Here is a 23,114-nt window from a genome sequence, read left to right as displayed (position 1 = left end):
GCGGGTCGGCCCCTGACTCTCTGCGTTTGTGCTGCAGATCACGGTGCTGGGGACGCCTGCGGAAGAACAAGGAGGAGGCAAAATAGACCTGATAAAGGCTGGAGCGTTTGACGGCCTGGATGTGGTTTTTATGGCACACCCCTCGCAAGAAAACGCAGCTTACCTGCCCGATGTGGCCGAGCACGAGTGAGTGAGCACGTTCATGTGGAAAGGGTTGGCTTGTTACTAGCCTTTTCCCCCCTCCCCGAGTAGGGGAGCTGCTTCGGAAGGGGCGGAATTTAGGACCGGGGACCTTGCAGGTGCCCTTCAGACGAAGTATTTGCAGTCAGCTAAGGAGCCAGGTCACTGTTCTGGGCACTCAGCCGTTCTTTCAAAGTGCAGCATTCAGCCTAGTGTTAAAGATCCCTGACTGCTCTGAGATAATCTTGCATGTGTCCTCAAAATCCATCCTTTCTTCTGATGTTTCTAGGCCTTTCTTTTTATACATGCATGTGATTGATTATCTAAGTTTCATTTTTAAAAAAGTTTCATTTAAAAAACTGCTGTTCTTTAAATTTTAGAACATGCAACTGGAGGGAGTCTCATGGATCCTTGTTCCTTCCTTTCCTGGGCACCACGTTATGTAGTCCTCTGTTTGCATTTTATTTTAATCAGTTTTGAAAGTGTTTCAGGTTTTCTCTCCCTTTTTTTGAAAAAGCCAGCCAGCTGAGCCTGACTGCTGTTTGGATCCTTATTAACTTCCAGCCTAAATTTAATCACGGCCATTTTATATCTGTTAGCTCTCACATCAACTTTTTTTTTGATTCAAAGTAGTTCTTGGCTTTCCTTCATGTTTACCCCCGATATATATCTATAGACAGCAGTCATACCCTCACTCAGCTTTTTTTTTGCCAGCTAGCCATAAAACTCTTTAGAAATTATGCCTTGTCTTCTTTTGATTAGCTCTACTGTACAGTGTCAGCACTTGCTCCTTTGTACTTGGAGTGACTTGACTTGCCTTGAAGTACTCCTTGCTGGATGTGTGTAATCGGAATTGTACACAAGTACATCAGGTGGAATTTCCTTAGACCTTACTCAGCTGATGCTGGGACCATAGTGTCTCCTTATCATTTTTGAGACAGCTGGCATGTTTGGGGCTGCTTCTTCATTCATTTTCAAGCAATCAGCTCTTAGACAAATGCTTAGTCTGTAAGTACGTGGTCTTTTAAGATATTTTGGGGTTTCATTCTGTTCTTTCTCTGCCAGTCTGTAAGGCCGTGCTGTTCTTCCTTTGATACTATAAACCTCTTCTGTTTTCATAGTGTCCCAGCAGTAGTCTATCAGCAGGTTTTGTTACTACGTTTTATGCCATGGTTACTAATGATTCTCGATCCAAAGATCTTATCTTGTAGAGACTCCACTAGTAACCTCCCTCCAGTGCAACAGTTTTTTCCAAGTACTAGGTTTGGCTGTCTCTGACTTAATTCTGTAATATTTAAATAACTGGTTTTCCAACCATTTCTGACTTGATGTACTATTTTCATCTTGGTTGTGCTACCTTCCAGCTCCAATGTGCTTGATTTTATTGGCCATTTTCCTTTTGCAAGTGCTGTTCCTGGTGGATAATTTGCTTCTGTTACTGCTAAGTTTTACGGCAAAACAGACAAGGTTAGGAACAGCTAATCTTCCTTACCTAGCTAGTTCTCTGCTGTAGTCCATGATTGTGTTTCTAAAGAGTCTTAACTGGTTATTGTAATCTCCTTCAAGACTTGTCTCAGCTTGGCTTTTGGTTGCTGTACCTTAAGACTATAATCTTCAAGATGCAGTTCTCATGAATGGTTTTCTCTTTCGATTCATTTCAACTCCTGCAATAGCCCTTTGAGTTTGATACTTTAAGATTTGGAAATCTCCCTTCAGTCGTGATGGTCTGCTGTAGGATGCAAGTCCTAGATAGCCTTTAAACCTTGAATGTGGAGGAGGCATGGAATTTAAGTACTGAGTGAAACAGCTTGCTGCCTCCAAAAGCTTGAAATACTCAGCTTATGTCATGATTTATTTAATTATGAGATTCCAAAGGTACAAAGACTGTTTTGATGACTTGTAATTGATCTTTTGGTTGTTTCCAAGGAATTGCTAGTATTACTACATCTGCAAACTCCGAAGCTGGCTTGTCCCTGAAGTAAAATTAACATACTGGGATAATTGGTGAATACATGCCAACATTTGCTGATTCTTATTCACTTACCCTTCACCTAATCAGCCTATTTATTTTTGGTCAAACAAGATCCACATTCTTCTGCTAATACTCTTAAACTGGCTTAGGGTTTCATTACTCACCAAAATCTGCTATTTTTTTCTGAGAGTATGTGACATTCGTGTAGCAATAGAAGTACAAGAGAAGGAATGCTGAAATAACTTTTTTTTAAGAAGCACATGTTTCTTGTGGGGAAAAAAAAGATTGGAACATGACTTTCTGCTTTACTTTGCCCTCTCTCCATTTTTTGGAGAGTATCTATCTGTCCTGCCTTCTTTGTGAGTTGATTTGAGGGGTTGCAGTCTAATACTTGGGATGTTAATGGATAAGTTTTCTTATCTTGATTTCATAATGATAATAAAGTTTAAATAAACCTCATACTTTATAGAATGGGATGTATGGTTGTCTTGGAGGATGAGGGAGGATGGAAAAAGGCATACTTAATTCGGATTGCAGGAGACATTTTCTGCTGCAACAGTACACTCCATTGTGTCCCTCTTTGCTATCCAGTATTTAAGTTCTGGTATTAACTTACAGCTGTGCCGTGGTGCAGAGCATGAGGGGTCAGCTCAGGCTAAGTGGCTAAGTTGGCATCTGCAAGACAGAAGGACAAGCAAGTTAGGCTGGTCCTAGCTGGGTAAGAGACAGGTTGTGCGTCTCAGCTGGGAACTCTTGAGCTTGAGGATGGAGTTTTTTGTGTAAAGGACTGGGTATTGAGTACAAACAGATTTAGTTAAAATCTCTAGTATTGATAAAAAACTAATGCTTGTGTATTTGATAAGTAGTAATACCTTATGTAGTTGTCAGTATTTAATATTTGCCTCTCATGTAAAGAGTTTTCATATAATTTGAAATACTAAATTATTTTGTAAGGCTACTATAAATGGCCCTCATAAGATGAAGCCAAGCATGAATTCTTTCTGGATGTGTTTAGGTGCAGTATTTTGACTTCTACAAAGTTGGAGGATAACCTTTGCACTAGATTTCTTCCTTGTTGCAAGCCTTTTTACCAGCATTTTTGAGGTGTGCAGGGAAAGAATATCCTTGCTGTAGCATGGTAATGTATATTTTATACTAGGCTATGCCTTTACTGCACTCTTAAAACTTCACTTTTGTTATTTAGACATGGCTTGTATGTGATCTTAGTAATGTGCTTTTGCTGTCTTATATACACATTTTATTGAAGTTTGACAAGAATTAAGACAATTGACTTCTAATTTTGAATCAGAGAAAAGGATTTGTTATCTTCTGAGAAGAATGTTAGTAACTTTAAGTCTCAGAATAGTCAGGAGGTATAAAAAAAGTGTTGGAGACATTTAATTAGTATGTGAAGCCTGTACTTCTCAGGAAAAGGATGTATAGTGGTATGTTACCAGTAGCTCTTTTGCCTGATTGGCTCTTGATATTGTTCCGTTTCATGGGTTTTATAGAAATCTTTCAGCATCTTCCTGGACTGAAAGGTAGTTCAACTTTGCAAGAGTGTAGTGCCAGGTAAATTGTTCGGTGTTCTGCTGCACAAAACTTAAATATTTGTGTGAACAAAAGCAACTTTTTATTTTAGAGGTTTTTTCAGTGAACGAAAAACAAATAAGCAATGCCTTTTATTTCCTAGTGTGGCTGTGAAATACTATGGAAAAGCTTCTCATGCTGCTGCTTATCCTTGGGAAGGAGTTAATGCATTAGATGCTGCTGTTCTTGCATACAACAATCTGTCTGTTTTAAGACAGCAAATGAAACCGACCTGGAGAGTTCATGGTGAGATCTTCATTCAATATATGTCCAGCAAGTAAGAGTTTAGGCTGTTGAAATACTAACTTACAAAATCCCCCAATTTAAAATATTGCATTATTGCACTAAATTAGTATAGTCACTTCAAATATTATCAAATAGCACCATTTCATTTAAATAGTTTGTCTGTAACCTTTAAAATCATGTCAGTGTCCAGAACTAACTTCTGAAAATAGGCTTATGGGTCAGATTCAAAAAAGGACACGGGTACCTAGGAAGAGGCTAGACAAATTTTAAGTCTTTGCACTTGGAGTTGCAGTTTAGAAAGAAAAAAAAAAAAGCTAAGTTTATTTTGGTACATGGCCTTGAATTCCTTAAAGTTAATGTACGTGTTTTTGCAAAGGTGTAAGATTAAATGCTTCTGAAGAATGAAGTATTACTGCATCATTTTTGTAGTAGACTTTCCATTAATTAGATGGCATTTATATTGACATATATGGAAAAGTGTAGTGGTCTAGAGTGTCTGAAGTTTATTTGCTGAAGTACAAAAAACAAGTGATGGCAGAAGCCTATAGTTCTCATTAGTAGCCCAATCAACTAGATGTGCACTGGATTCTAATATTTAATGTTTAGTAGACCTTGAAGTAGAAAGGTCATTTTGCAGTAAGATATGTTAACTGTTAAGCTTGACTCGTACTCCTTCAACATCATGCATTTCTTTTTGTTTTGGAAGTTGAGATGGAAGCTGCCCTTAAACTATAAACCCAGGTTTCCTTTATTACATCCAACATAACTTTTTCCAAGTTGAAATTAAGAAAATTTGCCATTTCTACAGGATTTCTGAATGTAGAACTGTTTATTTGGAATACTTGTTATGAGCTTAAAACACTTCCAGAATCCAGACGTTCTGAGCTAAGGATCATTATATGTCTTGGCTGCTTGTGCTGTATAATACATGTGTGTATTTCTTTCCAGGATACCTGGATGGAGTCTGGAAGCCCTAACCCTTTTGACTGTAGATGAAGATGTTTGCATTCTGTGCAGCATACCCAAATGACTTTCAGACAGCGGGCATAGCCTTAGCTCACTATCCTATTGCTCTGTAGGAAACAAGGCACTTAATGATGAGCTTTGGTGTCTGAAACCCAGGTGTTGCAGGTTTAAGATTGGAGGTGCCTAAGTCTTCTATTGGATCTAAGCCTAAAACCCTAAATACAGCTTTCTTCATAGGTTCTAAAGGCTACATGGGTAATGTAGGCAAAAAACTAAGTATCTTAACGAGCCTCCTAGAGGTAATGCTTCCTGAACCACAGCAAAACTTAAATTACTGTGTTGATACAACTGCTGTCATAAACCTGGTTTTCAAACTGGAAATATTTAAAATACCTTTGGGAAAGTATAAGCAGCCAGAATGAGATTTAATTTTAGGAGTGCTTTCTTTACAACGGTGTGTTGGAGGTCTTGTGTTGCAGGCTTGCAGTAGCAGCTGTGGCTGACTTAAGTGATTCTAAAAATCTTAGTGTTAACCCACTAACAAGAACTGAAATAGTTTCCATTACTTGAAGTCTAGAATTCTAAGCAATGTTTTATGATGTACTTGAACAATGTTGGTTTGAGTTTGTCTAATATTTGATAAGTTTTTTCTTCCCTGCTTATGAGTGGAGTAAATGTTGCCCCCTTGAAAAATAGGAATGTAGATTTTATGTTCAAGAAATTGTATTAAACAGGCTGTAAAAAAAAAAAGTTCCATCTAGAAGCAGGGCAAACTAGGTGCTATTAGTAGTGCGTAGGCAGCCTACTTTTAAGCTAGATCTGCTGTCTAGTCCATATTACAGTTGCGTTGAAATTTAAGTGTAGACATGCTTAGACTCTATCCAGTTCCCTTTACAAATGTGTTGGAAGACAAATGAAAGCTCATTAAGCTGCTTGTTTTGAGCAAACATGTTATGATGTGTGTCATGCAAATCTGCATGATTGATTACTTGCTAATTTGCTGGTTCCTTTTCTGTGATGTCTGTCCCTCTCATCTGAGCTGTTCCTTTTGTTATGGACTAGTACTGATAGTGGTTTAATTCAGCACTCCGTTTACTTTGACTGTATTTGACACTGGAAAGGTTTTACTTGAGGGGGGAGTTCATAGTCTTAATAGGTTTTCTGCAGCAAAAGTAAAGATTTGCTTATTTGCATCCTGATAGTGCTGTCTTTTCAGGCTTCAGTGACGCACATCAGTAACTTTGTGCAGTATTTCCATTTAAGCTAGATAGTTTCTCAGGTTCTACAGAAAACAAATCTTATTCCATATATATAAATTGAGGATAGGAGGCCAGGGAAACAAGCAGCCTGTTGAAAGCAATGAGATATTAATGCATTGAAGTCTAATGTAGAATTGAGGTCTACTATGTTTTTTGTTGAAATATCTAAATATTATGAACTTTTATGATAATGCCTCTGATGCCATAATTAAAAACTGTGTAGTTGTCACACATTTCCTTGAGGGAACACTTTCAACTCAAACTTCATTCTTGAATAAAACTGTATGTGTATTATACAACCCAATATTTCTAGAGAATTAGTATGAGGAATCTAATGAACTTTCTGTGCACTGCAACACACACATTACGCCTGTACTGCTGAGGAATGCAACTTACTCAATTTCTCTCCAAACTGGCAAAATAAGTTGGAAACATTCTAGTTGAGGAAACCTTTAAAAGTTGGAATCCAAGGTAGCTTTATAACAATTTTTTTTCTTTTTCAATGGCAGCCAGATTGCTCTACGACTCCAATGCATTGAATTTCAGGGGATTAATTACAAATGCTAGTTTGGCTTGTCTTTAGGTTTATAACAGATAACCAAAGAATGCAATGAAATTGTGCTGAAAAACTGGTATACATTCCACTTAATCTGATGGGATAAAACTTTGTCCACATACTGTATTTTTGACATTCTTCATGCTCAGTTGATGTTTTGTTGGGTTTTGTTTATGTATTTAGTCCTTGAGCAAGGAGTGTCATGATCAAGCATTTGTATTTAACATGGGTAACATGACTTTTCCCTTTCTACAGGTGTAATAAAAAATGGTGGTGTGAAACCTAACATCATACCTTCTTACACTGAACTAGAGTTTTACTTGCGTGCCCCTTCAATGAAAGATCTTTCTGTTCTGACAGAGAAGGTTGAGAACTGCTTCAAGTCTGCAGCACTGGCCACAGGATGCAAAGTAAGAATGTATTCATGGTCCTGTGTTTCTATTACACTGGCAATCAGGTAGGCCAGAGCAGGAAATCGAGGCTTACAGCATTTGTCTGCATGGTGTTTAGGTGAAAGAAATCAAAATGTCAGTGATACTGTTTGCTATTCTGTTGCTTTGTGTCCTGAATGAAAGCTTTGTTTTATAAATAGAATGCCACAGAATCATAGAATAATCTAGGCTGGGAGAGATCTCCAGAGATCGTCTAGTCTAAGCCGTTGTTCAGAGCAGGAGCAGTTAGAGCACATTGCTCAGTGCCATGTGGACTTCTGAGTATCTCCAAGGATGAAATTCTACAACGTCTCTCAACAGTGCTCTACCCACTTCATGGTGAACAAGGTTTTTCCTGATGTTTATGCTGTGATAACTGAGCCCTGGAACAGTTTGCCTGGAGAGGTTGTGGTGTTTCCATCCTTGGAGATACTCAAAAGCTGCATTGATATGGTCCTGGGCAACCAGCTCTAGGTGACCCTGCTTGAACAGGGGAGTTGGAGAAGATGACCTCCAGAGGTGCTTTCCAACTTCAACCAACTTCTATGATTCTGTTGTATCTAATAGGAGTTTCCTGTGTTGCCTCTTGTCACTGGGCATCTTTGAGAAGTCTGGTTCTATCTTCTCTCTACCCTCCCCATCTGGTAGCTGTAGACAGCTTAACTTTCTTTTCTGAAGGCTCAACAAACCAAGTTGTTCCAGCCTTTCCTTGTATGTTATGTTCTCCAGCACCCTAATCATCTTGGTGGCGTTCCCCTGGACTTGCTCCAGTCTTGAGTTCAGGAGCACAAAACTGAACACAGTACACCAGATGTGGTCTCACATCTGCATCAATAATAAAGATGTTAAAACAGTAATGGCACCAGTATTGATTGCAGATGGATGCCACTAGGAAAAGGCAGCAATTTGGATTTTTGTGCTACTGATCATAACACTTTGAGCCTGAATGTCTTCTGTGTCCACTGATTCAGACCTGTCATCATGAAAAGCTAAGCTTGGTCATGCACCATGTGCTCTTCCGTGAATCTATGCTGGATAGTCACAATCGTCTTGTGACTCATGTGCCTGGACATGGGTCTTAGGAGGATTTATTTGCTCTATAACCTCCCCACGAGTTTGAGGATAGGATGGTCTGACCAGTCTGTAATTTCCAAGAGCCTCTTCCTGGCCCTTCAAGATGTAGATGACCTTTAGCTCTTTTTCAGTGAGCTGGAGCATCCCTCTGTTTCCTTTGCCCCATTAAACAGCAGGCTCATGTAACAACCAAATGTGAAAAACTGAGTGATTTTTCAGTTAGCATTCTTATTTTTTTTGCTTTTAGTTAAGTGGAAGTGTCTCTCCTGTGGCTGGTACCAACAATATCATTACCTTGCAATGTATTGCTTAGATAGGCGGTTCTACCTGCTCTGTAGTTACAGGTTGATGGCTAATACAGCTGTGAACAGCTCATCAGAACAAACAGGTATAGTGTATATGAATGTGAGTTTTAAGGTCTATTTGAGGCATTAGATGCTGTTTTCCTAGTATGGCCTCTCCACTCTAGCTGGAAAAGGATTTCAGAAAGTATACTTTATGCAGAATGAAAGTTAAGATCTCTCTTGAAGCTTGACATTGGTATGTTTTTCACACTTGTTTTCAAACATCTTGCCTGTGTGAAGTCATTTCATGAATGGGGCTGTAGTTATTGGAAGTGTTCTAAACAAAAATAGTAAAATAGTAGAATTTGGTGAAAGACTGAATTGATTTCTATGTAGTTTAATAGTACCTGCAGTGGAAATCATTAGAAGCTGTTACAATGTTTGCTTACTATTTTTGGAGATGCTCTCCATGAAATCCATGCTTCTGGAATTTGGCTGTCTAGTGCAAGCTTGACAGAACACCAGCTGTGTTTCGATCAAGGCTAATATTTGGCAGAATGTTATATTTTTGAAAGAAACTTAGTGCTTATGTCTGTTTTGACATGGGCTTGAAGTATGGACATGTATTTAACTTTTCCAGGCTTTAAATTGTTTACATTAAACTGGCTTAGGTTGGTGAAAAATTTCTAATCATTTGGGTTTTTTTGTCTAGGTGGAAATAAAAGGTGGTGAAAATGATTACTACAATGTGCTTCCAAATAAAAGCCTGCAGAAAGTTTACAAGGAGAATGGAAAGAAGCTTGGAATTGAGTTTATATCTGAAGACTGTATCTTGAATGGTTTGTCAGGTAACTTGATCTGGGTTTTTTTGTTATGACTTAGGCTTAGATTGATCAACTTGTAAGTGTATGAAAAAATGGGATAGAGGTAGGTTAAACACAGTTTGGTCAGAAGAAAAAAGCCAATTAGAAAATAGAAGCTCTGTGAAAGGATTGTTCCTCTGGCCTGTATTTGTTGTAGAAGCTGAGAAATTTTCCCAACAGGTATGGAAAACAGTAATCATTTTCTGATAATATTTCTGAAAATATTTTACAGTTTAGTTGGGAGGGATGGAAGGATGGAAAGATAAGAACTGTCTTACTGAGAACATGAGGATGTAGAATGAATTGGGGCTCATTATGTTGCTTTGAAATACAGAATCCTGGTTTATGCTATGAATGAAGATGAGATTTAGTTTTTAGGAACCGTGTGTAACGATATTTTCCAAGCTTACATATAAACAAATGTACTAGCATATAACTAATATTTTAGAGGGAGTTTTTGAAGAGATTTTTAAGTGGAAGTTTAAGCATCTCAATAATCCTAATTTAAACCTCTTTCCATTAACAGGTAATTTTGTGCCTCTAATTTTAGTTCACGAGTTCAACAGATTAGTTTTCCATAGGGTGCCATTCAAATAGGTGTTCACTTCTGGGTCTTGACTGTGTCTTAAACTATTTCACTTTCTTGGTCTCTCAGAGTTATAATAGGAGTGTGAATTCTTGAACGCTCAGGTGGGTTTCTCATTACCCTTAACAGTTTTTTTTTCCCAGAATCTTCCTACAGGAGCTCTGTTCAAGTCTTACAACTGGTTATACTTTATAGCCTTCACTACTGATCATAACTGTATATATAAATGTTTTTACTCCACTTATGTTAAAGGTTTTTCTCTTTGGTTAGAAGGAAAAGATTGTTTTCAGTAAAAAATTGTTATTCCAATTAGTTTGATTGCAGTATTAATCTTCTCTATATTAAATGCAGATTATCTTTGGGTAGTTGAGATCTTGGTGTTTGGGGACAGAATTATCCAAACTTTTATTTGTGTGGAGGAAACAGGATATCTAATGGTATTCTGGTTGTTTTTCTCTTATTTCTTACTTCCTTTCCAAATTAAGGCAACACTAGCATATTTTCTCCAATTGGTTCATTGTCTTGGGTTTAAAAACAAATTATAACTAAAGGCAGATTTCTTTTTTTTCTTTATTCAGTATGGTACAAGTCAGACATACTACTTTGCTCACTTAGCCTAAGAAAGGCGCTGAGGATCCTTATTTAGAATGTTTACTGTAGTGAAACTTTTTGGAGCTCTGCGTTGCTTCCCTCAAACCATTGTATTAAGGGTGAAGATCATGAATACGGGTCGTCATGCTGGTTCAGAGGACTTTGAATGAACTTAGTACAGACACCTAATTGTAATAGTGCTTTCATATGTAAGTTATATGCTAAATATGAAACATTAACTTGCTTAAACTGAAACTCTCCATATGCCTGTCCTGTCCTTTAATTGCTTGTTGAATGTCAAAATGTGCTTGAGAAATAATGTTTTTATTGCACACTGCAGTAGGCCTTACTGAATTTTCTTTCCACAGCTGCTTCTCTGAGTTTTTGCAGTGAGGATTCAGGAGTGATAACAAAGCACAGTCTCCAGAGACATAGGAGTGAAATTTTGTATGCTACCCTTTTTGGGAGGGGTTGAGTGTTTTGTCTCATCTTTTTCAAGACCTCTATTTCTGTTTAGTTTTCATATGGTTTTCAATGTTTTCTTTTAGGATATCAGTTTCTTCTGTTGAAAGGGAAGGAAGATAGCTCAGTTGCTTCTCCATGTCTGTGCAGCAGAAAAGTCGTTAACAGATGAGCGTACTCGCTGCCACCTCTACATGGGTATTAGTATCGGTCTGCTTACAGGTATCGCTCTAGGCAGCTAAGTGTTACGAAGAATTCCTTTAGTCCATCAAATCACACTACCTTGCGTGTGCCTTGTGCGTGCTCCGCTCGTTTGGCACACAGCCAGGATGATGTGAAATAATGTGAATCTGAGTTAGCTTTGACCAGGTGCCATGACCTGTTTCTCCTTCTGCTGGTAGGGTAGCTCTACCACAGGATATTGATAACCTCCCAGAGCAGATGGCTTAGTTTAGCATGCCTTTAGTTGAGGCACCCACACGTGTTATAACTTTGATATTTTTAGCATTCATGGCGTTCATTGGCTTCCTGTGCACAAGACTGATATAGACAATCATAAGAAGGAGCCAGTATGTTTTGAAAATACCACTTTTGAAGCTTGGGGCTGTATATAAATGCTTCCTGGAATCTTTTGCATTTTCCCCTCCGTTCATGTTTGTGGTAATACTGGCTTCCATTATGTGCTCAGTGACTTGAAGAGGCTTCAGTATCAGCTTCAGGATATTCTTTGAGAGGCTGGAGCTCCCAGTACCTTTCTATTGAAGACAGTGTAGAAGTCTGTTTATTGCATTGATAACTGTGCAATTATTTATGCTTCTAGAAGGAAACCTGATCTGTATATCTCTAGCAAGCATACAGTTCCAGATGTTTGTATGGAAACTATTGGAATGCCTGAATTTTAAATATGCTGCTAGGTATGATAGAGGGGAAGATTTGACTGTCACATTTTTGTTAAAAGCTGCCTGGATTTTGGCTTGGTAAGCTCTCTGTCTTACTAGAAAATGCCAAATTTAAATCCCTTACATTCAGCAAAAATAAATTGTAAACTGATAGTTGGATATGGATTGGATATGGATATAATTTTAAGTGGAATTACATGACTGAGAGCTGGGATGCACTGAAATTGCTAATGCTTCATTTGCTGGGTGAGAGCAGAGAAAAAGGCCAACACAGTCTTTCCAGCAGCTTGTGTATTAGGACTTAGTAAGGCAAGTCTAGAATTCTTGGTTTAGTCTGGAGTAGGCAGAATTTCTAGACTTCTGGTTTGTCTTTCCAGACTGACCAAAGATTGGATCAATAGTGTAGACTACTGAAAATTAAAATAACTTGTTGCTGTGCCAAGAGTTGGATTTTCTTCAGATGCATACTGAATTTATGGGAAGAGATAATTTTTTTGGACAAGCCTTGCTGTTTCTGTTTGTCTGTAGGCAGAGCAAATAGCAACCTAGTCTTGTCCTCTTTGATCACACAATGTAGGCTCTGTGGACTCACTTCTAGTAACTATATGCTTCCAAGTAAATCTGTATTCTTCAATCATTTAATTACCAAGTCTTAAGGCATTAGCAATATCTTGTCTCCATAAAGTATCACGTTATGGAGGCTACCTGATGTGTTACAAATAATTTTAAATCTTTGGAACAGTCATTTTATATGCCATTGCTAAAGAAAAAAATTCTTACCGCTCTGATTGACCTATTTTTCCCCACTACGAAACAATGCTTACTCTGGTATCTGAATTTCACAATAACTGGCATGTTGATTTCTCCAGCTTCTAAATGTCCTTTTAACAAATACTTAGTGGATTGCTTGTTTGGGTAAAAAAAAAGGCATGCAGGAAGTAGTTGCAGACTCTTGGATGATTTACTATGAAGGATCTACTTGTTCTGGATGGTATCATTAAATAGATAAAGCAGTACTTTGAGATAGGTACTATCACTAGCTAACATACTGAAAGTGCTAGTCAGTCATGAAAGAATCATCATTAAAATCTGCAGCATTGCTATCAAGAATTTTTTTATGTCTATAAAGCACTAGCGTTTTGTCTGGAGTTCAGTTCTGATCTTATTTCAAGAGTGCTTGTGCTGTTAAAGTTTCCATAACTGAGAATAATCAAAAAGCACAGGAAAAAATAATTGTCCTCAATCTGTTTTTGTTTAAAGATAGGTTGTTCCTACTTCAGAGTCCCCTACCTAATGCTGAATATTTGCATACTGGTGAAAAGCGGTAACTGTTGGGCCTGGTTCTAAGGGCTGTAGCAGGAAAATAACTGGACTGCCTGAAACTCCACGGTTTGCAGCTTTCATTGTTTCTGAATTAACAGCTTACTATCAGGAGATACTTGATAAAAAATTAACAGTAAATGGAATAGGAACATGCTGATATGTCTTCCTTGCAGTCCAGTAACTGATTATTGATCAGAAGCGCACTGGAGAGCAGCATCTGAAGATGGCTAGTTAGGGAAAACATCTCGGTGATGGGAGATTTTTGTATGGATAATGACTCATTAGAAATGCTTTATTTTAGTATTTGGGGCAAAAGATATTCTGTTTTAGATATGGGCTGGAGATAATATCTATCATACATTTTCTTACAGCATTCAAAACTCTTCAACACTTGTTCATTAAGAAAATTTCTGTGCTGCTTCTAGGTTCCACGGACTTCGGAAATGTTACATTTGTAGTCCCTGGGCTTCATCCTTATTTTTATATTGGCTCTGATGCATTGAACCATACTGAGCAGTACACAGAAGCTGCAGGTGAGTGGAAGTGAAAAGTGTTAGAGATTTATATTTGGAACCCCTGTACATTGTAGGGACTGGTTGCTGTATCTTCACTACAGCAAATCTAGAAATTTCAAATTACAGAGGATTAAAGCTTTCATGTGCTTCTATGGTATTCAAAGCTACCGTGTAGTAAATGTATAAAAGTGTAAGTGGCTGCATGTGAATGCCTGTATAGAAATGGAGTTGCTTTCTTCAAGCATGATGGGATCTGAGCTGAATACGGACCCTGAAACAATTTACTTGGTTAATTGTAGAGTTGCAGAATTTCTATTTTGGTGTTTAAAGTTAATGTATATCGGAAGGATGACCACTCCTCATACTAAAAGCCTGACATACTAAAAGCCTGAGAAATTAGAAGGATTATCCCCTAGCAGCATATTCAGAAGAGTTTCTAAACATGAGCCAAAAGAGAAAAGTCAAAAGTCCAATACTCTGGAAATGTAATAGAGATAATAAAACTCTGCATTTTCTAAAAAGGAAAACGTGAACACTTGTTTTCCTGTTTTCAGTCTTGTTTACATCAGTAACAGAAAGTTAAGTACTTTCATGTGAAAACTTGTCTTGAGGTATCAGAAAACAGACACACTTCATTCATGCAAGTAGATTTTTAATAAACTGTTCTTGCAATTGAAATTTGAAGATCTTATTTTATAGAATATGCTTTATGTGGTAAACTAGTGGTTTGTATCTAATACTAGTAATCTAACCTGAAGTTTCTCTCACTTTTTTTCTGCAGGGTCACAAAATGCTCAGTTCTATGCTTTGCGCACAGCAAAAGCTTTGGCAATGACAGCACTGGATGTCATTTTCAAGCCAAGTCTGCTAGAAGAAGTCAGAGAAGACTTTAGACAGGTGAAGCTAAAAGAAGAGGGACAAATAAATCCAGTAGAACCTAACAAAGAATCTAGTGTTGGCATAGGAGCATGTGCATCACACTAAACTTTATTAAACCTCTCTCAGTAGGATTGACTTAATGGAGACGCTGTATTTAAATCCCAGAAGGGGCTGGATAAACACATAGCTGAAGAAATGTTCTTTTTTTTTTGGACTTTAAGAGAAGCAAATAGTATCATTGCTTTCAAAAATGTGAAATTTCATCTAGCTGTAATGTTTGTATTCAATATGGTGATGAATTTCAGAGAGAGATCTCAAATATGTTGTCTTTAAGTTGCAGTGTTGAATAAATGGTAGTGTTTAGATCCCTTGTCAGTGATTTTCTATGTATTGCTAAAGTGATATTCCTTATAGGGGAAATATGGCATTTACATGGAAACTTTTGTTCTAAAACAAGCACTGTTCACTCGGTGATCATAGGCTGAATCCGATCTATGAAGCATTTTCCTCTGGCCAGTCACTTTTCTTGGGACAAGATAGAGGCTTAAAACCTAAGCTGGTTTCACTGGAGAGAAGGGTATATGTTTGGAAGCATGCCTGGTTTTGACAATAGTAGCTTCTAGCAATGGAACAGAACTGTTTGTATGGAAATGTGATCTGTAAAGGTTGATTGTCCTGAAATACATTGACCTTCCTCCTAATAAATTTTGGAGGTGTTGTGAAGAAGTCATTGGTCAAAAAATTGGAAAGCAACTAAATGTTTATTTGTTTAAATTAACACATTTAAACTACTGCAGGAAAACGCATGTGTACCTTTTTTAAGTTCTACTCTAAGGCAATATAAGTGTCCACATAAGGTGTTGCACTAGCTTAACTGATCTGAAGGATGTGTATAAATTTAGCTAAACCGGTGGAAATCTTTTTCACGAAGATGCAAGCATGGTACCGTGAAGCAGTAAATGAAGGTAACCTTAAACTGGTTGTGTGCAAAGCCCGGTAGTAAGCTCTGAGAAGCTTGCACTGAGGATTGCTTGTGCAGTAACTGGCTTCTCAGACCTGTTTGTTCCATATCCTAAGCAGCAGATGTGTAAAGTCTTGCTAGTTGTCCTTTCTGCGTGTTGTGTGGTTAGTCTGTGTAATCCTTGTTATTTTGCTTCCCAGAGCCATTAATGTTGCAAATTTTATCTAGGTGGTGGTCTGTATGTCCAAACCTGTTAGGAATTTTTTTAAATTCACTTGTTAAAGGAAGACATGAATACATGGAGAAGGAACTAATCTTTTGTTTTGATACAAATTGCTGAGTCAATAAACAGACTGAGTGAAAAAGCAGCTTACTGGTTAACATTTTCCTAAGTACAGGTATTATAGTAAGCTTTTGAAAAGAAGTCAGGCAAACTGTATTCCCCAGGAAGTCAGAATATCCAAAATAATTTCAGAAACCTTGTTTTTAACAGCACCAGTCTCTAAATGGTAAACTCTAGAATTCTAATCGGAATTTGTATTTTATTAATTTCTATATTCAATTTCTAATTTTGGAAAAAACAGATTCCTTATCTTGGTTTAACTGTGCACTTCCTCTGCATTTCTGTGCACTCTTTAACACAGACCTCCAGCTGCTATTTAAGAATTCTATTGAGACTTTTCCTTTTTAGAAGGAAAAAAGTGTGACTAGGCTGGCTTCTGTTTGTATGTCATGTAGACAGTGTAGACAACATAATTTGACTATCAGGAAGTTTTTAGACTTCCTGATACTTCAGCCTCTGTTCTTGTAGTACTAGGACACAGATTATCTGTTAATATATTAAATGCTCAGTGTCTTTAGAAAAAGGAAGTAACTGTTTATCTGTTTCTGTAAGAACTAGAGGCAAATTAAAGGAGTTTGTTTTGTATTACAAGCCAGTTATTTGAAGAGTTGAGCATGATCGTAAGTATTCCAGGTTACAAGATGGTCCTTAATTCCACCAGTATCCTTACTTTCATTAGCAGGCAGTTTTGACAGATGAGGGTTGGACTCTGAGCTATAGGTATGTCCAGGGTAGTGAGTTGGATACTAAATCCAACTGAAATTTGGTCCAAGGTTTGTCAAAGGAACTTTCTCCTTAACGTTTTATTTAAACCCTGCCTTGCCAGTTCTCAGACGCAATTACAATTCATTAAGTTCTACTGGGTTAACAAGTTAGTTTATGAATTTCCTTAGCATATGTGGCTTTTCATTTTCTCCTGCATGAACTGCTTAACTTCTTGCTTTGCTGTTTTTAACATGGAGTGTTGGGATCCCAGTGATAGCAATACATGCTGTGTTGTTTTGTTTCCTACGTGATGTGCATTACTGAAGCCTTCTCTGTTCTCTTTGTCCAGACTTAGCTGGCTGTTGGCTGCATCATGTCCAAGATCATTTAATTAAACATGTCTGCACTAAAAGCATGTCTTAATTTTGTTATAATCATTGCTGGAATTAAAATGAAACTGAAGTTCTGATTAAAGATGAGTAGATATCAATAAAGCAATTTAATTGTGACTGAATTTTCTTGTCCTTTGATTAAGATTGGGATGCTGCATGACTTCATTTGAATAGTGTGTTTGATTCCCTTCCCCCCCACCCCCCAGTTTGGTATGATTATGTAAGAGTGAGGGTGTTTTAAGCTTTCCATTTCCAGTTTTTTTGTGAGGGTTAATCCTTTTCAAATACAATATTTAATGGTAGTCTTTATAATCTTAGGGCTGTTTTAACTACTAAAACATGTTAGAATTCATAGAATAATAGGAATGGTGCTTAGGAGGGCTCTCTGGAGGATCTCTGTTAGTCTAAACCTGGTCCAGCCTCCAGCTTGAAGTGGGATCATTACCCACACTAGATCAGGTGAGCTTGGCTTCATTTGCTGAATCCTGGAAGCCTCCAAGGATAGAGGCTTTCCAATGTCCCCAGGCAAGTTAATTCTGATTTGTGTCTCAGAACGTTCTTAAGGTCCAGAACTAAAGCAGTTTGGGATTTAAAGTTAGGATTTTACTATCACAATGATACTATATATGAGATAAATTTATTCCCTGTGGGAATAAAACTCACTTTGATTTTCAGTAATTTGTGCTCGTAAATCACATGTATATGAAAATATCTGGCATGGTTTTTAAGTTACCCTAACTGCAGTCTTCCCCAAGCTGTTTGTAATTTAAGAATATTGGAATATTTGTCAAGAACAGTACTTCTAGCAATCAGTCAGAATGTGTAGGTAATAAACTATAATTGCTGACATGATTCTGAACAGCTGGTAGCAAATCACAGCTGTTTAAGGATGAGGTGATTATGTTCAGACTTTGTGAAGAATTTAAAGCCTCTGCCAGCCTACCAAGCTACAGTGTTTCCTTATTTAATACCTGTCCTAGAACTTGAGTGAAAAATATGCCTGGCTTAAAACAAAAATTTAAAAAAAATTTAAAAAACCCTATGAAATTCAATGGATTTCTTTTCATGAAAAGCTTTGAAGGAGAGAACTTGCAACCCGCGTGCTAAGCTATGTGGTGTAGAAGGGTCCAGCAGCCTTTCTTCAAACAGTAAGTGGGGAGCAGCTTTATATTCTTGTGAATCATATTTCCATAATTATTTAGTTCCCATTGCCTGAATGCTCCGTACCACAGAGAGCAAGATTCTGCTCCTGTGAATAAGAGTCAAAACACATTAGCTGTGGGAATAAGTCTTTGTCTAGTATTCATTAAAAGTGGTCTTCTCATAACTTTCTAACAGCATTCTTTAAAACAGATTTTTATTTAGAGCAAAGTATTTGGATTAAATCATTTTAAAATAAAGACAAAGTCGGTATACATGATTTCCTCTTTTTCCCTAAGGTTTACTATTTCCTGGTCCAGAAAGTAGCAGCCCTCCACAGAGCCTTTGTCCGCCAGCCTGGCTGGCTGACTGCTGCTGGCATCCACGTGGTGGTGGTTTTATTAGTGCTGTCACCTCACCTCCTTTCTACAGCCTGGCGAGATTGCAGCATGGCTCTGTGCCACTGTTCCGTAACTGCCACGCAAGATTCTGGTGGTTTTATGAAGGATACAGAAGTGCATCCCTCTTTAAGAGTTCTTACCCAAATTCTCTACTCAGCCAAAGGTGGGTAAGATTGCTGCTGTTTTAGCTTTCTTTAGATGCTAATGGAAGCCAGAAGTATCTGACAAAATCCTCAAGGATTTTTCTCAACCACAACTGCATGTGAACTTCCTTATTTAAAAGTAGTGAGAAGCCAAATGCCTCAGCCCTAGGAAAGAATGAAGTCCACATGGTTGTGGATAGTCTTAACAGCCATAAGCTATACGCTGTTACACAGTGCTGTCATTTATGATTGCTCTAGAGTACCTACGCAAAGTTATCTTTTCAGCTGTCTAGTCTCAAATGTAATACTGGCTTATTTCTTCTTAGCTTCTCAAGACCCCATGGAAGAATAAAAGCACACAAATGTAGTGCATGTTCACCAGAATTACAGTGCTGGAGTCTTGTTCCATGACAACTGTTTGATAAGTACTTAAAATTCATCAGAAGTTGTAATTTGTTGATACATATTTCCAGTTTTTGGAGACCAAAACATGCTTCACACTCTACAATTTATTCAGCTTTCACGGATTTGTTTCAGCGCCTGACGGTCCCCCCGCATTGCACTGCCACCGAGCTAGTTGTGTCCCATCGTGGAACGTGTGGAACAGGTGGACTCAGTTGCTTTTCATTTCTCATTGCTGCTGCTTCAGTGCTCCATCAAATACTATGCTGCCATAGGGGCGAGCGCAGGAAAGGGGAGTCCCAGGGGCTTCTACCTGCTCATCAGGGCTTGCAGGGAATTTGGATCTGTTTTGTACCGAGAGAATCACTTGCTCAGGCATGGAACATGTAGGAGGAGAGACATTTAATGATTTGATTATTGTGAGAATATCCTTTTACTGGGGAAGAAAAGAGATCATTGATCTTTCTTCATGGCTTCTCACTATTCTATCTGTTTCTGACTGAAGCTTGCCTTCTGGCTGCTTCACCCTATCACTAATTATCAGCATCCTTAAAGACTATTAAAGACTTCAGCCTCCAAAGCTCTTAATCTAGACATGCTCACAGGCAGAACTTTGTCTATCCATGATCCACACAGACCTGCCAATACACTTCAACTTCTAAAAACAGCATCATCCCAGGCTGGGCTTTGGATTAACCTCCAAGAAATTGGTCTGAATTATATTGCAAAGTATCACCCTAAGGAAGAAGAATGAGGACTGTAACATACACAGTCTGGGGTGGAAAGCTTAACGTCATCTTCTCTGTGATTTTGAGTTTGCCTGCAGGCTTCTTAATTAGAGCCCTGCCTGTGAAATCCCAGGGCTCTCCAGCCCTACCAGCATCACATGATTTAAGGACATTTGGTATTTGACTGGAGCAGGTCCTGAGCAAAAGTTTATACGTACATGTATAAACTCATGGAGATCATTCTTTTGAAGGTAGAAAATACACAATTCTGTACAAATGTGAAGTTTTATTGTGATTTTGAGTGTTTCTAGAAATAGACAAAACCAAACAAATTGCTCTGATTTGTTGTGGAAATGGAAAGGAGCAGAGTGTTAATGATTGGGTACAAAAACCATACACTGGAAGGTTAAAAGCCAAAAAACTGTGTATGTAAATATGTTTAATGAGTACAGTTGTTGATAGCAAGCACTGGCTGTATATGACATATCCTGTGCTTATAGAATACATCTATATACACATTTATATAAGACTGAAAAGGCACTAGAGTATTCCAAATAAACCATTAGTGAATTAACAATGTAAATCCAAACATGGAGGTCGGGGAATCTGTCTAGGAAGACGTGCTGGAAGGGAAACTTTCAAAATCACATGGGAAGTTAGAAACCAGTCTTCCACTGAAAGCCAGGGAATTCGAAAGTCCAGCTCCCATTTGTATCTTCAAAATCTCCCTTAATATACTGGTCAGATGCCACAGAATGTATGTAGTATGAGATTAACGAGTTTATAAAGGAATCTACAGTACTGCAGCAAACTACATAGCATTAGACTTCTTATGAAGCTGGAGAGCTTACTATTATTCCTGTTCATGCTATTCTTATAACTGTAGAAAGAAATTTGTAGAAAGAAATGGGTTCTTACAATGCTGAGGATCTAAATACATTCCTGTGCAAGTAGTGCCCAAGAAATCTTGGAGCTATTTGTGGGGGAAGGTGCCATCGGAATAAGGTAGGGTGGCCAAACCTGGTAGCCAGCCTTTCATCTGCTTTTGCCAGAGGGACCTTTCTACCTTCATCTGACTGAAGTGTTTATCGTTTAAGAAAATATGTATTTTTTAATCTCTTGAAAAAACCTCACTGGAGAATAATATGATATGAAGGAAACTTGATAAAACAAAGCTAAGATAGTATGTGTATGTGAAAAAAAAATCTATGTAGAAATGAGTAGTACAACTCTCTTATGAGGGGGTGTGTCTTTTACTGATTTTAGCTTTTGTGGTTTCGTTGCCTTACCTATGGAGCGTAGGCTGTAAGTGCAAGATGAGTGTAGGTAGTTTTGCAGGTCATGATTTTAGCAGTTGTAAGAAATGCTGAGTATGTTTACATGACATTTATTTACATAGGAAATTAAAGCAACAATCAGCAGTGTTCAAACACTGCGATGTCTGTGTCATGAGCTTGATGCATAGGGCGGCAGATCAGTCAGCCCAGGGCAGATTTCATGTAAGAAGATTCACTTTCATTTTGGAGACACAACTGCTTTGGTCCAATTCTCAGAGCAGCTACACCTGTAAAAGACACCAGCATCTGCTGTGCAGGGAATAATGAATTTCGTAATTGTGTGCAACATCATGCATGTGTTTGAAGTCCTGTTAATCCAAACCCTCAATTACCTTTGTGATTGTGGGTGGATAACACACGGCAGCAGACCAACTGAACGACCTCACTTTCTGAGACACCTTTCGTGCTCCTGTTATTGCAAAGGCCCCTGATTCCATTCAACCGATTCTGGTTTTCCTGAAATATTTTATTACTTCTGCATTACAAATTTTGCCTTTTCCATACAGAGTGTTTATGCTGGTTGGCTGCTCTGCAGAAACTGTGATGGAGAGCTGCGACTTAAGTCAATGCCGAGTGCCCCCAGCTCCAGCTGTGTCTCCTTGCTCCTGCCCTGGAAGGTGCTGAGCCTGCTCTAAGGGCACGGTGGGCTGCAGGGTGCCGGGGGGGTGGGTGCAGTATGAAAGCAGAGTCGGTTAGAGGTACCTGGGTCTGCAACGGAGCTGCTGTCTCATGGTAGAATCTTCTTTTTACTCCATTCCAAAGTTTTTGGCATGGTATCTTTAGTACGTCAGATATAAAGTCCTTACAACTACTTTGTCACCTGTTGATCACCTTTCTATTTTGCTTTTACTAAAAATGGATGGACTAGGCTTTTCCTGGAAGCGAGTTCAATTACCAGTGGCTTTAGCAGGGACAAGAAGTTACAGGCTGCAACGGGTTCTCAGGCTGTACAGACCAGTAACGCCCAGACTGTCTCAGAGAGAAGTGGCTTCTCCTATAGTAGTTTTAGTCTTTTTGTAGACACCTGATTGTCTTCACTGGATCATTTGGTAAAGAAACCTGTGTTATCTCCCAGGAAACTCAGGAGCAAAACTCCCAGTGACTCGAATAAACAGATCCAAGGAGAGCTCCTGTGTTTCCCAGGGGATTTGGTTAGCATAGCAGAAAGTCCAGCTTTTGTTCGTTCCTTAGTAAGTGTACATTGCAAGTCATATTTTAAAAAGATAGTCAAAACAACTTGGAAAGATTTCTTTGTTTTAAATATGATCGAGACAAAGCACAGATCTGAAAGTATTCCTACATGGACCTGTCAGTGCAGTACTGCTGGGGCAGCATGCATTTAGCAGTGTAAGCAAGCTTTAGCCAGCAATAACCTTGCCAAAGTGTTTCCCGGTCCTGGATATTTTGTGTTTGTAGTGACCATTTCTGACCTCATCCTGCCAACATGCAAGTATTTGCATATTCTTTGTATTTATTGGTATTGAACGTGATAAGTCTGCGGAGTTGAGAGATGTACGCATGCACTCAGGTACTTATAGAATTAGGATCTCAGGGGCACAGATGGAGGATGCACCATATATAAGCAACCGGCAATTATAGTCACTTGTTAAAATAGTTTACAGTGGCCTGTGAGGCACAAGAAGGAACATAGCACAGCTTTAAATAAATATAAAATTTTAGATTGTATATCCTATATTTTGCTGAAATGTGAAACTTGCACAATCATTTATGCCACAGATGAGTTGCATCTAATAAAATAAAAATCCTGGAAAAAAAATCAATCTTCCTTCCAATTAAAACAATTCTCGATTTTCTTTCTGTTAGCCTATGAGACGGTACTTTCATTTAATGTCACAATGCTCTGTGACTGCAGAGGTTACGTATAT

At 38.3% G+C, this 23,114-nt stretch overlaps 1 protein-coding gene across 1 annotated transcript; it reads left to right on the top strand.

The window, feature by feature from the left end:
• Positions 1 to 19: 19 nt before the first annotated feature.
• On the top strand, positions 20 to 14,781 carry PM20D2 (peptidase M20 domain containing 2; the record flags this gene model as incomplete). The annotated part of the gene is made up of 6 exons (XM_009577353.1): positions 20 to 186; positions 3,846 to 3,988; positions 7,025 to 7,179; positions 9,271 to 9,406; positions 13,708 to 13,815; positions 14,579 to 14,781. Coding segments are annotated over 6 exons (912 nt in total), but the record flags the coding sequence as incomplete, so codon positions are not given.
• Between the last annotated feature and the right edge of the window lie 8,333 nt (positions 14,782 to 23,114).

This window comes from Fulmarus glacialis, unplaced genomic scaffold, assembly GCF_000690835.1.
Source record: "Fulmarus glacialis isolate BGI_N327 unplaced genomic scaffold, ASM69083v1 scaffold4245, whole genome shotgun sequence".
Taxonomy (NCBI): Eukaryota; Metazoa; Chordata; class Aves; order Procellariiformes; family Procellariidae; genus Fulmarus; species Fulmarus glacialis.
This window is presented reverse-complemented; position numbering and strand designations above follow the sequence as displayed.